The sequence below is a fragment of the Trachurus japonicus genome, chromosome 12 (assembly GCF_045865225.1).
Source record: "Trachurus japonicus isolate A0001 chromosome 12, Traja_1.0".
Lineage (NCBI taxonomy): Eukaryota > Metazoa > Chordata > Actinopteri > Carangiformes > Carangidae > Trachurus > Trachurus japonicus.
The window spans coordinates 10,848,209-10,863,433 of NC_140918.1; the positions used below are offsets into that span (position 1 = coordinate 10,848,209).

At 40.1% G+C, this 15,225-nt stretch overlaps 1 protein-coding gene across 1 annotated transcript in view; it reads left to right on the forward strand.

The window, feature by feature from the left end:
• The window catches only part of LOC146977133 (synaptic vesicle glycoprotein 2C-like), a 46,051-nt gene extending 34,124 nt beyond the window's left edge, over positions 1-11,927 (forward strand). The window contains exons 6-13 of the mRNA XM_085793118.1: positions 78-167; positions 437-547; positions 677-765; positions 2,152-2,316; positions 3,893-4,026; positions 6,452-6,655; positions 7,391-7,550; positions 10,817-11,927. Coding sequence (XP_085649244.1) covers positions 78-167; positions 437-547; positions 677-765; positions 2,152-2,316; positions 3,893-4,026; positions 6,452-6,655; positions 7,391-7,550; positions 10,817-11,000 — 1,137 coding nt within the window. The 3' untranslated portion in view covers positions 11,001-11,927. The remainder of the gene's footprint in view (positions 1-77; positions 168-436; positions 548-676; positions 766-2,151; positions 2,317-3,892; positions 4,027-6,451; positions 6,656-7,390; positions 7,551-10,816) is intronic.
• Positions 11,928-15,225: the final 3,298 nt, after the last annotated feature.

The following is a 15,225-nucleotide window of genomic DNA, read 5'->3' on the forward strand; positions in this document are numbered from 1 at the left end:
GTCTGCAGGATGAAAGAGAAGAAGCTGTGATGATGACTCTGCATAATGTTTTTTTTTAAACTTTATTCGTCTCCTAGAACGGTAAACACGACGAGGCGTGGATGGTGCTCAAACACATCCACGACACCAACATGCGCGCCCGCGGAGAGCCGGAGAGAGTCTTCACCGTGAGTCCACACACACACAAACACACACACAACAACAACAACATATTTATTGATATAGCACATTTAAAAAACAACCCAAGTTGAGCAAAGTTAAACTTATAATAACAATAAAACTAAATAGGATTCAGGTAATGTGCAGTAAAAACATGCAATAAAACAATGAAACAGAAGTGACTATACATTAAAAACACACACACACACACACACTCACACACACCGTGGTGCTGCAGTGCCATCAGCAGGTGACAGATCAGTGTCTCCCCCTGCAGGTGAACCGGATAAAAGTCCCCAAACAGCTGGACGAGCTGGTGGAGATGCAGAATGAGTCAGCCAACCCCGTGCTCAAGGTCCTCTTCAAGATCAAGGCCGAGCTGAGAGGAGTACGCTGCCCGGCGCTTCGTTTTCGCCCTCATTTGGTTTTAACGGCTGTAAATAAATAAACCTGTGTTTTAATCACCTAACTCCAACCCCATTGCATTGTTCCCCCCCTTTTTTTGTTTTCTAAACAGATCTGGCTGACTTTTATGAGATGCTTCAACTACCCGGTGAAGGACAACACTGTGAAACTGGCTGCAGTCTGGTTCACTCTGTCTTTTGGGTAAGAAGTTTCTCTGCTGCAGAGTCTCCAGCTCCTCCTCCGTCTCTGTATGTGTGTTAGCATTGTTTTCCTCCGTCGTGTTAAATGATGCTATATTTTTGCCCTGGGTGATACTATATTCTTTCTTTCTTTCTTTCTTTCTTTCTTTCTTTCTTTCTTTAATAAACCGATTTTCAATGAAGTTTTCAGCACCGAGGCCAAAGCTCTCACACTTACTGTATATCTTCCTGATAGATGTTGACAGGTGAGATTAGAAAGAGAGAAGAACTTGTTCGAGACGAGCTGCTGTTTGGGTTTTTATTTATTTATTTATTCATTTATTTATTCATTTTTAGTGCTAACTGCTTCAATAATTTACTGTGTGAACATGAGGAAAATCTTTCACAATTAAATAGACAAAAGTAGGTTGTGTCCCAATACCAAAAATAATTTATTCTCTCTGTTCTGGTTTTGTCTTTTCCTCCCTCTGACCCATCTATTCCCCTTTTTTCATTTTCTATGGACACACAAACACACACACACCAATTTAGCTGCCGTGTTACCACTAATTAATTCAGATGAATCACAGACACAAAGTCACTATTCACTCTATTTACTCTGTCTGTTTACTTCACACCCTGGACTTTTTGTTCAGCTCTGTTTCGTTCAATAAAGAGAAATGAAAGAAGAGAAATAGACTCAGTTTGGTAACGTACAGTTCGCATGTGGAACAATTTCACACAGTTTTAATTCAAAATACATTTTTGTCTGCAGACACAGCTAAGAGGCTGTCAGGATGTCGTTTTATTTGTCAGAAAACTTGTTTCGCAAAATGAACTGTGGATTTACTTGGCTACAACTATTGTCAACATTGTAATCATTGTGTGGAAATTGCTGTCGTTTATTGCCTTTGCCTTTTCTATTGTCCAAATGTTGTGTAGCACTCTGTGAACTTGCAATACCAAATAAATGCATTATTACTAATCTTAGGGTTTCTGTGGGAATCAACTGGATTTACAGCAAAATTTTTGTGCAAATGATCAAAATACGGCCAAGTGCAACATCCAAGTCACAATTTTTCTTTTGATAAAGGTAAAACAGCTCATTAATAAAGCATCATGGAGCAACAGATGAGCTTAGAGATGTGAACAAATGTGCAAAAATTTTGGAAAATGTGACTCATATTGCACAAAACCTGCAAAAATTATTAACGTTTTTTTCTTTTTATTATTGGTATTTTAATTTTTGTATATTGCTCCGTTGCCTTGACGTCTAATTTCCACCCTTATATATTTCCTCCATTTCCTTTCTTGCATTTACATGTCTTTTTCACTGGGTTACAGTATTGATTCTAGGTTTTTACCACTGTTAACATACATATAACAAGCATGGTGTTGTTGTGTCCAGGTATTATGGGCTGTCTGTGTGGTTCCCTGACGTCATCAAACACCTCCAGGCCGACGAGTACGCCTCCAGAGTCAAGATGCACAACAACGAACGCATCGAAGACTTCACCTTCAACTTCACCCTGGAAAACCAGATCCACAGAAACTCTGTCTTCATGAACGACAGGTGAGAAAAATAAAATAAAACCAGTCTGGGTAGTCTGTAGTGTCTGAAGCTCTCACTGACGAAGCTTAATGAGTATAATTAAAGAAACTGTTAAGCCCCTCTGATCCCGAACCCGTCGGGGCTCCGTCAGCACAGCGTTGTGTTTGAGGCTCGCTGCTCGTCCCGCTGTGGGATCGCAGCGACCGTTCATCATCCCCACAAACAACGCACACCTCTGCTGCTAATATTAATCCTGCCTCCTTTATCTCCCTCAACACCAGGAAATTAAAAGCCTTATCACCCTCTCTTCTCCTCTTCCTCCTCACACTCACACTCTCTCTTCTCTCTCTGCCACACACACACACACACACACTCCTCTTACTTCTGCTCTCACTTACACAAAGGCCACAGAGGAGATGCATCGATACGCTGTTTTTTGTTCTTTTTCCATCCTCACTCACTGGAAACTTGAATGCACATTTATTAAGAGATAAAATCAGTAAAACCAGTGTCATGATGGGGTGAAGAGCAGCATGCAACAGATTTACAGATCAATAAAGAGACTGGCAGGTCCTGTCATAGTGGACACACTGAAGGATGGACATGTTGCTCACTTTTCTCTTACTTGACACTTCAATAGAAACATCTCTTTGGTTAGAAAAAAAACAAAGTAGTGACGTGTTACAAGTTGAAGAAGCTGACGTTTCCCCTCAGGAGTTGACGGAGAAACCAAAATCAGAGCTGACAGAGAGTAAATACTGGTCTAAACTTTAAAGGACGATGATAAATCATGTTCACCTCCGTCTGCTGCCCCCAAGTGGCCGGAAAATCACAGCTGTTGTGAGTCTTTTATATACAGTCTGTGTGTGAGTTTGTAGACACAGTAACCTGTGAGCTGGAGCCCACTGGTGGACGGCCACGGTACTGCAAGTGGGCTGAAAAAATCAAGTGCAAAACTGTGAATTTTGGGTGAAAGGATTTTATTAATCACAGAGAAATTGATAAATAAAAATATTAATTATTGTTTTTAAATATATAAAAATTATAAAAATGCCTATTATGGTGAAAAAGCTAACAACAAGAACTTTTACGTTGCTTGACCACATTATGCACTTTTTTCAAATATGTAACAAACAAGAGAAAATAGTAATAATATCAAAACAACAAAAAAAAGAAATGAATAAAACATAGCGATCAAGTAGGTAATGCTACAGTAATGATAATAATAGTAATGATTACAGACAATAAAAAGCATGAAGCAAAGAAACTATAAAACACTTTTTGAACACACACTCCATCATTATCATTAAGATAAAAAAACGTGTCATCTTGCCTTCATAATATTTGAGATTTTCTCGTGGGCCATGAAATGGAAAACATCATGATCCGCTGTCGTGGAGTCTGAAACGAGAACTTATTTGAATACATTTTTGAAATGTGTACATTTGCATAAAACAAAACGTCCCCCGTCTTTGTCTTTTGTTGTCTTTGCCTCCAGTTAAAAGAGTGACTCAGCACAAACACGACGTTTCTTCAAAGGGAAATAATTCAGCACCCTCAGACAGTCTGTCTTTTGTCTGTTTACATCCTCTCTCAGGTTCGTCAGTATGAAGTTCAAGTCGGTCACGTTCATCGACTCGTCTTTCATCAACTGTTACTTCGAGGACGTGTCCTCGGTGGGATCCTCCTTCAGGAACTGCACCTTCGTCGACTCCTTCTTCTACAACACGGGTGAGTAAACGCCTACAAACCCCCACCACCCCCCAGAAAATCCTATTATACTGTAGGTGCCTCACACATAAGTCTCAATCAGCGCCCGTGTCTCTCTCAGACAGTTCGTTTTAGCTCTAATGTCCGAGCTTCAGGCTCAAGAGAAGAAAGAACGGGCGTGAGCGTTTATGGCTTTGCTTTGTGTCACTAAATTACTGCTTAACCTCTGAGCCCCGGCACAGATTGGCTCTGTGAACTCATGTGAGCGAAGCTAACGCAGAAACTGAAACGGGAATGGCCTTTTTCTCAGCACACATAGTCTCCTGGAGTGGTGTTTTTTTTTTTTTTTTTGTATGTGATATTTTAGACCAGGGTTTCTCAACTAGTCTCACTCTGGGCTCCATATTTTCTCATGGTCATTAAGTCGCGACCCACTTTTATAGAATTCAAACCAAGAATTTTTTTTTAAAGCCTTTAAAAACTAATTTTGCTCTTTATTGACCAAAGTGCATTTCAGGGCACATGAATGAAACTGAGGACCATGACAACTGCATGTACGAAAGTGAATAAAAAAATATCAAACTGCACAAAATGGAGACCAACAAAATGATATATTTGACTTCTAATGCATCTCTGCATTCAGAGCATATTCACAAAAGTGAATAAATATCAAATTGCACAAAATAAAGACCCACAAAACAAAACAAAACAAGATTCACTGCATTCAGGCCACATTAATAAGAAACTGATATCTTTGCATTCAGAGCAAATGGAGCAAATAATAAGAAACTGAGGAGGAGCATTACAACTGCATGTGTTCATGTGTCTCGTGTGCCTTTCAAAATAAAAGACATGTCCAACATCAGATGTGCATTATTTACTTTTTTGACCAGCTGTCCGCGACCCATCCAGAACGGGTCCGTGACCCACTTTTGGGTCCCGACCCACCAGTTGAGAACCACTGTTTTAGACGGTGAGGGATTTTAACTTCCTGCTTTCCCTGGTCATTCGCTGAATAATTCATCCCTGCATGTTTTGTTTCTTTAACAACGTCTGCGTCTTCATCTGACGCATCAAATACCTACCTGCACTGAGGCCTGGTTATGATTTTAAAAGTGCAGTCCAATCATTTTGGGGCTGAACCCGACACGAGCAGCAACAGCAGCAGGAGGAGGAGGAGGAACGGGAGGAAAAGGAAAAGCAGGGGAGGCAGAACCGGAGCTGAATCAGACCTTGTGGGAGCATCGGCTGGAAAAACGAGTTCCCTCCAGCACTCGTGGAAAGACAAAAAAAAAAAAAAAAAAAACGCTGAACATGGAAACAGTGAGGGCATGTTGGGTTGCTGGTAATGCCTCATGGGAAATGCAGTCTCTTTGCCCCGAGCAATGTGTCTCTGGAGAGCGAAGCATAAAGAGAAACGAGGGGAAGGGGGGATGAGAGGGAGGAGGGAGGAGGGAGGGGGGAGGGGGTGTGTGAAGAGCAGAGGTGGGAGAAGGGGATGTTTTCTCACTGCTGCAGCTGCTGAAGTTTATTAATACATCATTTCTATTTAAAGAGAGACGTTTTAAGTTCACAGAAGAAAAGAGTAGTGCAGCTACATACAGCAGCAAAAGGGTAACACTCAAAAATCTGATTAAAAATTCAAAATAAACTTTAATTTAACCCCAAAAAAGTTTAAAAGATAAATTCAGTTCTGCATTCTGCATTTATTAGTGTTTTTACTTCTGTAGGCAAAATTTTATTGGGCTTAAAATGTTTGGGTTTTTCTAAAATGTAATAATAAATGAAACATTTCGTCTCAGTGAAGCAGAAATTACTGGAGAGTTTTTGTGTGTTTTGCTCACTGACGGCCAAGATAATGAAACAGTCAATAAATATTATAGACAAACTCATAAAAACTCCAAACACCTGCCCCACACAGCTTCATTAAATGTACCAGTACTTCTTAACTGGAGTATTACCAGTCCTCGTGTTTCCTGCCTGTCAATGAGCTTGTGGAAGTTTATTTAAATACAACTTTATCAGGGGAAATAAAGAGAATAATCATAGAAACTGCAGGAAATTCATTCATGTGGCTGTTTTTATTAACCAATCAAAGTAAGAGTCAATTGTATTTTCATTCAGTCTAAACACATTGGACAAATTGGCTCAGTCTGCAGTCATATAGTATATTTAAAAGAAAATGTTAAAGTTAAAAGTTAAAGTGATAATGCAAATTCATTTTAATGCCGCTAGTCTAAAACATCAATAAAACAACAAAGATCAATGTAAAACCAGCAAACAATCAATAAACACATCCAGATTTTAATTTACCCTGAAATCACCAGCAGCTTTGTTATTTAAAATCTTATTTCTGGAGGTTTTTTAGGCTGATAAAAGTGTTGATTTGTTCAATAATCCACTTCGCAGAATGAACTCCGAGCTCTTTGTGTCTTGTGTTTAACAGACATCGACGACACCAAACTAACCAACTCGAGGGTGATCAACAGCTCGTTCCACCAGAACAAGACGGGCTGCCAGATGACCTTCGAAGACGACTACAGCGCCTACTGGGTTTACTTCGTCAACTTCCTGGGAACGCTGGCCGTGCTGCCCGGAAACATCGTCTCCGCCCTCCTCATGGACAAAATCGGACGCCTCAGCATGTTAGGTGAGACGCAGCTCCTCCTGGTCGTGACCTCCGATGTTGTTAAAGGGATAGTTCCAACATTTTGGCAAATTGGCCCATTGCCATGATCGCTATAGTCATAGCAGTAGGTTGGTTACATTTAATTGTCGATGCAAGCTATTTTTAGAACAGCGGAGCAGAGCTGCGAGCTGCTCAGAGCTACGCTACGGAGGCTCATGGGATTTCTTGGTTTCCCTCATCAAACTCATCAAATACACAATCCAACAACTCCAAAACGCTCTGGTGGACAAGTTGTGACCTGCACATTCACCACGCTATGAGATAATACCAGAACGTTACGAGACAGAGTTGTTTTAGAGGGAAATTCATGCAAAAACTGCTGATATCATAGAAAGAGTTCAGGGACAGTTTTTCAGCAAGCAGTCTCTGCATTAACCTCTAAAACAACTCTGTCTCGTATCGTTCCATTATTATCTCATAGTGTGGTGAATGTGCAGGTCACAACTTGTCCACCAGAGTGTTTTAGAGTTGTGGGATTGTGTATTTGATGAGTTTGATGAGGGAAACCAAGAAATCCCATTAGCCTCCATAGTGTAGCTCTGAGCAGCTCGCGGCTCTGCTCCGCTGTTCTAAAAATAGCTTGCACCGACAATTAAAGGTAACGAACCTACTGCTGTGACTACAGGGATTATGGCAATGGGCCAATTTGCCAAAATGTTGAACAATCCCTTTAATGTTGTTGTTGTTGTCCTGCAGGAGGCTCCATGGTGCTGTCGGGCATCAGCTGCTTCTTCCTCTGGTTCGGCACCAGCGAGTCGATGATGATCTTCATGCTCTGCCTCTACAACGGCCTCAGCATCTCGGCCTGGAACTCGCTGGACGTGGTCACGACTGAGCTGTACCCGACCGACCGGAGGTGAGTGCTGCACACACACGTGGCGTCAGGGAGCTGAAGGCAGTTTTAACTCTATCAATACATAGTTAGGGTTAGCATTAGGAGCTGTTTGCCCACCAGTCTGGAAGAAACATGAGTTTAACATCAAACCTCATCATTCCTCTCACTGTTTTTAATTCTTATATATATATTTCTGTTGAGATTTCACCTATTTTTTAGCCTCATACTTTTTGTCACCTGTGTCTTTTGTGTAGTTGGGATTTGGAGAATTTCCTTCAGAATTAATAAAGTTCATTTACAGTTTAAGTTCAGTTCTACTTTATACATTACAGTATGCATATAATAACACAGTTTTTTCAGTTTATTCTATTTTTAATATTTCATCTCATAACATATTAATGTACAGAATTTTATATGGATGTATAGCCTATAGTGTATATTTTTTCTTACTTTTCTTATCTATTTTATTTTGCTCTACCATTATATTATATTATATATATGTATGTGCGCTACTGGATACTGGGATCAATAAAGTATATTTAAATCTAATCTAATCTTCTACTGAAGTTAGCATGCTAACCAGCTAACCAGCTAGTCCAGATCTTTCCTCAGCGTCTCAGTGCACTGATATTGAAAAGATGAAGAAAGAGTCATTAAACTAATAAAATATTTCAATCAGATTCATTCAACACTGTTCAAAATAAGAAAGATGCTAAATGCTAAATTTGAGTTAACTACAGAGAGTTTTTTCAGTCAAATCTTTCATGAGCTCTTTTTGCAAAACTCTGCAGCTGAGCTTTAGGGATAAAAAGACAAAATATTTCTTCAATATTTTATTACTCGGTATTATTTATTTAATCATACAGCCTCAAAGCAGCTGTCTCCATGTTTGTGACTCTTACTTTCTCCTCAGTTTATTGTTGAAACTTAACCCACTGACAGACTGTGTTCTCATCTGTTTATGATGTAATATTAGTCATCAGTGGCGGCTGGTGAAAAATATTTTAGGTGGGGCTGTCCCTGAAGTTTTTGGTGACCATCTTGATAAAAGAACCCCAAACCCATTTTTAGGGATAAACATTAATTATTTATTTGCCTTCATAAATCAGCAGTTTGACAGATGACAATGAACAAACAGTAGTCTTTCACTGGTGGCACACAGTGGACGTGAAATATATTAGCAAATACTCTTAATACAAAAATATGGTTATTAAAAGGCATGTGTATGATGTAACCTACAGCAGTGATTAATGTTAACTATAGACAAAGTGTGACAGGAACACTATAGGAGGAACATAACGTGATTAAGTTTGGTCTGACCTTGCTGATGTGAGATTTTAACTGCTGCATTATCAGGTTTGATGACGAGTCTAACTGTGAACGTACTGGTCACAGCTGTAAACATATTGAACAGTGCTGCAGCCTGATGCTCCGCATCACAGACGTCCTGTCACAGCCTGGGTGAGTAGTTTCCCCTGGTGTCACTCAGGAATAACAGTGTCCAGTCCAGTGTCCCAGAAGCTGGATGAACTAATAAAAACGCTCTCGGACGAGCTGTGAACGCACCGCGGACGAACCAACAGCATGTAGTCCAAAAGTTGGCTCAGAGCATCAAGAGAGAGCAGTCTCTGACGTGCCGGTTAACGGTGCTCCGGTCCTCCGGTGCTCCTCTCACACACTACGGCCTCCTGTCGCATCATAACAGCCTCCCGCCACAGGCCCACAGAGTTTTATCCACCTGTTCGTTGTATTTCCTCACCGTGAAACTGTGTTTTTCATCCAGCTGTGAAGCTCTGCTGCTAGTCCTGACTTCTGCCTAGCTTGGCTAACGTTAGCTGACAGCACCGTTTATGTGTCCCCTTGAGAGTTCATGTTTTGTAATCCGTTCAGATAAATAGGTCTCTAACTCCAGTAACAGTCCGTGTGGTATCTGTCCTCACTGTTTTTAAAAAAAGTAAATTATACGGGAAACAGAATTTGAAACTGATGAAAACTGCGTAGCCATCCTGCTACAGAGGACAGCTCCTCGGTTAATTTCCCCCTCGATTTCTGGTTGCCACGGGAGACCAAAATGTTTGGTTTTTACTTAGCAACAGTCACTGATTGGCTGAGCCGGTACACTGCTCGGGCGACTTCTCCAGCGCCCCAGACACAGAGCGATAGATATAACAGAGACAGTAAATGAACCTGTAGGCAAATTAGCCTCTAAATAATGGTTTTATTTTATATACAGCTCGATTTTAAGAATTCCTATCACATTCACAGGTACAATAAGAAAAAAATATTAATTTTAAATTATTATTTTGGAAACAATTATAATAATTAAAAATCGCTTTTCATCAGGGGGGGCGGCGCCCGAGCGCCCTCTATTGACCAGCCGCCACTGTTAGTCATTATTAGTACAGGAATTAAAATCTCAAAATTATAATGACTCAAAATATTTTTATATTATATTTATATTTTTCAACACTGGCTCAAACTGACCAATTCTGAAAAGTTCATGAGCTCAGTTTTTGCTTCGAGCTGCAAATCCAAACTTATCTAATTAAGCTGCAAGGAACAGATTCATTGTGAAGTGTGCATAACAAAGCCTCCATCTTTTTTTTTCTAATTATAAAACAAGGTTAAAGCAGAAGTAAGCGATCCGGTCGTTTTGGCTAATGCTGCGTTCCAGGCAGGCTTTTGAAACCGTAAATTACAGCTTCAAGTCACGACTTTGTAGCGTTCCAGGCAACCCACTCGTGTTTTTCCGACCTGTTTTACCTGTGAAAGTCACTATAACGGCCACTCGTAACTTCCGACCCGTGAACTCGTACCAGATCGAACTGGTACGACTTCACAGGTCGGAAAAACATGAGTTATGGGCTGCCTTGAACGCACCATAACAGTCCTCGTCCCTACGTCACCACATTCACGGCGTTCCTTGGCTGCACACACAGCCCTGCATGCCGTTCTCTCTCCTCATTGGATAAAAACTGTAGGATACGAGAAATGTTTTCTCCTCGGCTCAGAGCAGAGCAGAGTGACTGACAGACCCGTGTTTCAGACCAAACACTCTATGTAAGTGATTGCTGTCGGAAGATATAACTATTTAAGACTTATATTAACACAAAAATATCGCTTACTTCTGCTTTAAGCTGCAAGAAACAGATTCATTGTGAAGTGTGCATATCAAGCCTCCATCTTTTTTTTTCTAATTATAAAACAAGGTTTAATTGCAGAGACTTTAAGGATTTTATCCAAAAATGAGCACTCTCCTCTTCATCTTCCTCCTTGTTTTTTTTCAGGGGCACAGGATTTGGCTTTTGTAACGCCATGTGTAAGCTGGCAGCCGTGATGGGCAACCTGATCTTTGGCTCGCTGGTTGGCATCACCAAGGCGATCCCCATCCTCCTGGCATCGTCCGTGCTGGTTGGCGGCGGCCTGGTGGGGCTGCGGCTGCCAGACACACGAGCCAGTGTCCTCATGTAAACCTCAACGCAGAGCAGTCATGTTGTTGTCGTTGCTGTTTGTGTCGTTTTACCAGGTATTTACTCTACAGTTTCTACAGAACGAGTCATTTAGCACATCGGTTTATTTGAGCACTGCCGACGACACATCATGTAGCTCAGCTGTGGTCATTCTTGTGTTTTATTATTTGACAAATAACATCCACAAACAGGAAGGATGATTATTGTCGTTCTGTTGCTCTCTGAGTCAAATACCTGGTAAATCAGAGGAGTGAAATGCAGTTTAACTCAACAGAGCTGCGGATGTAACGAGTTTTAAAGATAACAATCAAAGGTTTAAAAAAAAAAAGTCTGCTCTCGTCTCTCTTAGGACACGACCTGCAGTTTATTAGTGGATCTGAAACTCTGTATATCCGCAGCTCGTTATCTACCACGGGCTGTTTCACACATGCAACTCACAAACGCATGTGTCAAAGCTGCAAAAGGCTTGGACTTCCAACAACAACCCCCCCTCCCTCCTCCCAAATCCCAAATCCTGCAAGGCTTGTGTGTGTATGTGTGTGTGTTGTTTTTTGTGGGAGGGGGTCATGTGGTAGACTGAAACCATGACATGTTGTGTTTTTTTGTGCAAATGCAAACTAAACAAACTACAGGAAGTTATCTGTGGACAGAGCCAGGCTAGCAGTTTCTATTTGCTTCCAGTCTTTATGCTAAGCTAAGCTAAGCTAAGCTAAGCTAAGCCAACCAGCTAGCAAAAAAGTGAATTAAAAAACAATATGAATCATTTTGTAGCAGCTCAGCGTTTGTGATTATGATTATGATTATTTATTCTGTTTTTTTTTTTTTAATATTATATTTATTGCTTCACCTGTGATGCGTTCGATGTCCCACAGATGGTTGACGACGTTCAAGCCTTTTGCCGCACTTTGCAAGAATGACAAGGCCATAGTAAAAAATAAAAAAAAAACATAAAAGATCAAAAAATAACAATATAGTAGTTTAGTCAAAAACAACAACAACAAAAAAAACCTGGCAACTTCAGCAGCTACATTTCTAAAGTGAAAAAGAAGTTTACATTTTCTGCTTTTTACAGTCAGAGACTTTTGAGATTGGAAACCTTTTGTCTGAATGCTTCCTCTCTCCCTCTCTCTCTCGTGTCTGTGTTGTCGTGTTCGTCTCGTGGCGCCGAGCTCACCATGAAGGGCTTCGCTCTCCGTTGTTAATCTGATCTGTCCTGAAGAATTTATACTGTAGGAAACCTCCGCTGTTAGAAAAAAAAAATCTGCTCTTCTTCCTAGTGTTTTTTTTTTTTACCCTCCTCTTTATCTGTCTCACTGTCGACCCGTCTTGTCCTCCTGTCCTCTCTGTTTATCTCTTCCTGCCTTGCTGCTGCTCCCTCCAAAACTCAAAGGCCTTTCTCAAATGTCGTGCCTCTCTCTCTTTCTCTTTCTCTCTTTCTCTCCATTGAGCTCGTCTCTTTCCAAACCTTTGCTGGAAGCTTTGCTGCTCTGCTTTTGTGGTCTCTTCATCTCTTGATACTGCAGTATGTTTGCATATGTGTGTGTGTGTGTGTGTGTGTGTGCATGAGTGTGTCTGTGTCCAGATACGTGTCTTAAACACAGTGAGTGTCTCATATGTTCTTATTTTTCTCTTCCATGTTCTTTTCTAAACTAAGAAATTAGATTTTTTTTTTTTTGGGAGGATCTAAATCACATGACAAAGCGAAATTAAAAGCCATGCATAAAGAGTCAGTTCACCCAAATCTCAAAAAAGACATGTTTACTCATCCTGCAGGAGTTTTGGTGCTGATATGTAAGCTTAAGGTGAATGAAAAGTTGTTTGCACTGCTTAAAAACTTTGGTAAAAATCAACTAAATGCCAAAACCAGCATGCTAACATGCTGATGTTTACTGCAATCATCACACTTTCCTGTGCTTTTACCATGCTTTTGCTATAATTAGCAATAAACAGCGCATACAGCTGAGGCCAAGTTGAACATCATTACCTCAAATATTTCATCATAAATCAATCATTGGACACATTAAAATTATAATTTTGACTTAATTACGGTGTTGTGTGAATAGAAATGATGATATTTTGTTCTCTGTGAAACAAAAATGTCTCAACAAACATTCATCAGCAGAAATCTTACAGAAACATTTTGGCGCATTAAAGTGAATCTATCTAAATATGTGATTTCTCTTTTTTTGTCATTTGGGTGAACAGACCCTTTCTAACCTCTTACGAATGGTACTTGCTGCTACAATGTCGGTGCGTTGATGTAAAAACATATGAGGTCATTTGTAAAAAAAATGTTTTTCCTCTGGGTTCGTTCAGTCGCACGAAAAGAATCAGTCGATGCAAAAGTGCAGTTCTGTTTCCTCTCTTAACGATGATTGTTGTCAAACACACTTTTACAAAAAAACGAGTGAGTTATCTTCTTTCCTTTGAAGCTTCATTCTCGCACTGAAATGCAACTCTTTGATGATATGACTCTGGTTTCCTGATGAATGTGTCTGATGCTTTATCTGTCAGCTTGTCTGCAAACCCCCTCCCCCCTCTCCTCCGAACACCTCCACCTCCACCTGTGCTGAACAAACTCACTGTTTCCAAAAAAAGAAATCCTGCATGTTTGTTACTGAAGTCCCTCTGTTGTGTGTATGTGTGTGTGTGTGTATGTATGTATGTGTGAGTGTGTGTGCTTTTTATTTCCTTCTCTTTCGGTGTCTTCGCTGTTCCTCTGCGGGAGGAAGCATCTCCCGCACCCCCCCTCCCCACCCCCCCACCCCAGGTCAAAGGTGAATGTATCATTCTTGTGCGTTGTCAGATTTGTTGTGGACAGGTGTTCATTATACCGAGTTGACTTCTAGGTGGTTGTGAAAGGGCATGCCATTGGTCGAGGTGACTGTCTGTTCTACAAGCTGCTGTGTAGCAGGGGTGGTCAAATCTGCTTTAATGGGAGGTTTCCTCTTTTGATTTAATCATAATTGTAAAAGTCACCGAAGCAGCAACACGGTGACGCTCAGATTTGAAAACCTCTGCTCTCAGACGATACGTGGAGGTATGTGTAAAAAAAAACAAAAAAAACAAAACAATTACCTGTCCTTGATATGATTTATTTTGATAAGAAAAGGCTCAAGTGAATGCAGTGTAAAGGTGGATTCCACTGGTGTCTACATTATTGAATAAAGACTTTCATTTGAACAGCTGTCGTCGCAGTTGTCGTGTCCAGATGTGGCTCTGCATCCACTTGCACCAGCAGATGGCGTCGTTTCTACAGCGTAATCCCCTATCAATCCTCTTTGTGTCAGGGTGTCTGTGATGGAGCGCTTTTTTTATGACTAACCTCAGAACGACTTAATGACAGCTTCCTGCTGAGTCGTCATGTTTATTTTGAGTCTGTCTGAGAGGAAAGGTAATTTTAATTTAGTTCATGATGTCAGTGCTGGTTCTCGACTTTTTAAACCACAGGGGGCCAGACCTGGGCCCGCTTAGATGAATTAAATACTAAAACATCTAGGCTATAAACTGTGGCTAAATGTACTATAAATGCAGTTTTATTTTATGTAATATAGATAAAGTTTAACAAATAGTCAAGAGCTGGTAATATGTTTGATAGCAGTCAGCAGTAGGAAAGAAGAATGAAAAAAACAAGACTAATAGTTATGAGAATAGGAATTACAAATAGCTACTGTATGGGTACTTATCATATAATACATGTACTAGGTACAATTTACATTATATAAAATAAAAATATGATAATGATAAACTGATAGTAGCCTATAGTAATATAGAACTAAACTGAAAATAAACCAGTAAGATGAAACTCAGCAATGGTGCGTTTTTTTGTGTTGTAAATTAAGCCTTTTACTTAAAGTGGAAAATATATTACTGTAACCCTTTAATTTACAGGCTGCTAATTATGTGATAATGTCAAGAAATAACCAAGAAATAACAATTCATTGCATAGTAATGTAAAAAGTATAAATTGCCTAGAAATAGTGGTCAATTTCATAGTAGGCTAATGTCATGTTTTCTTCTGTCTGAAACAAAATAAGTAGAGTAGGTCATTAGTGTCACGCAGCAAACTACAACACACAATGAGTAAACTTTACACAGACTCCACACATCAAAGAGAAGCTGTAACACAGACATGACGCACAAGTTTCATAATGCAGACAAACAGCACAACAGCGTCTGATACAAATACATATATGGTAGTGTGTCGCTGTATGTTTATGTGAAAT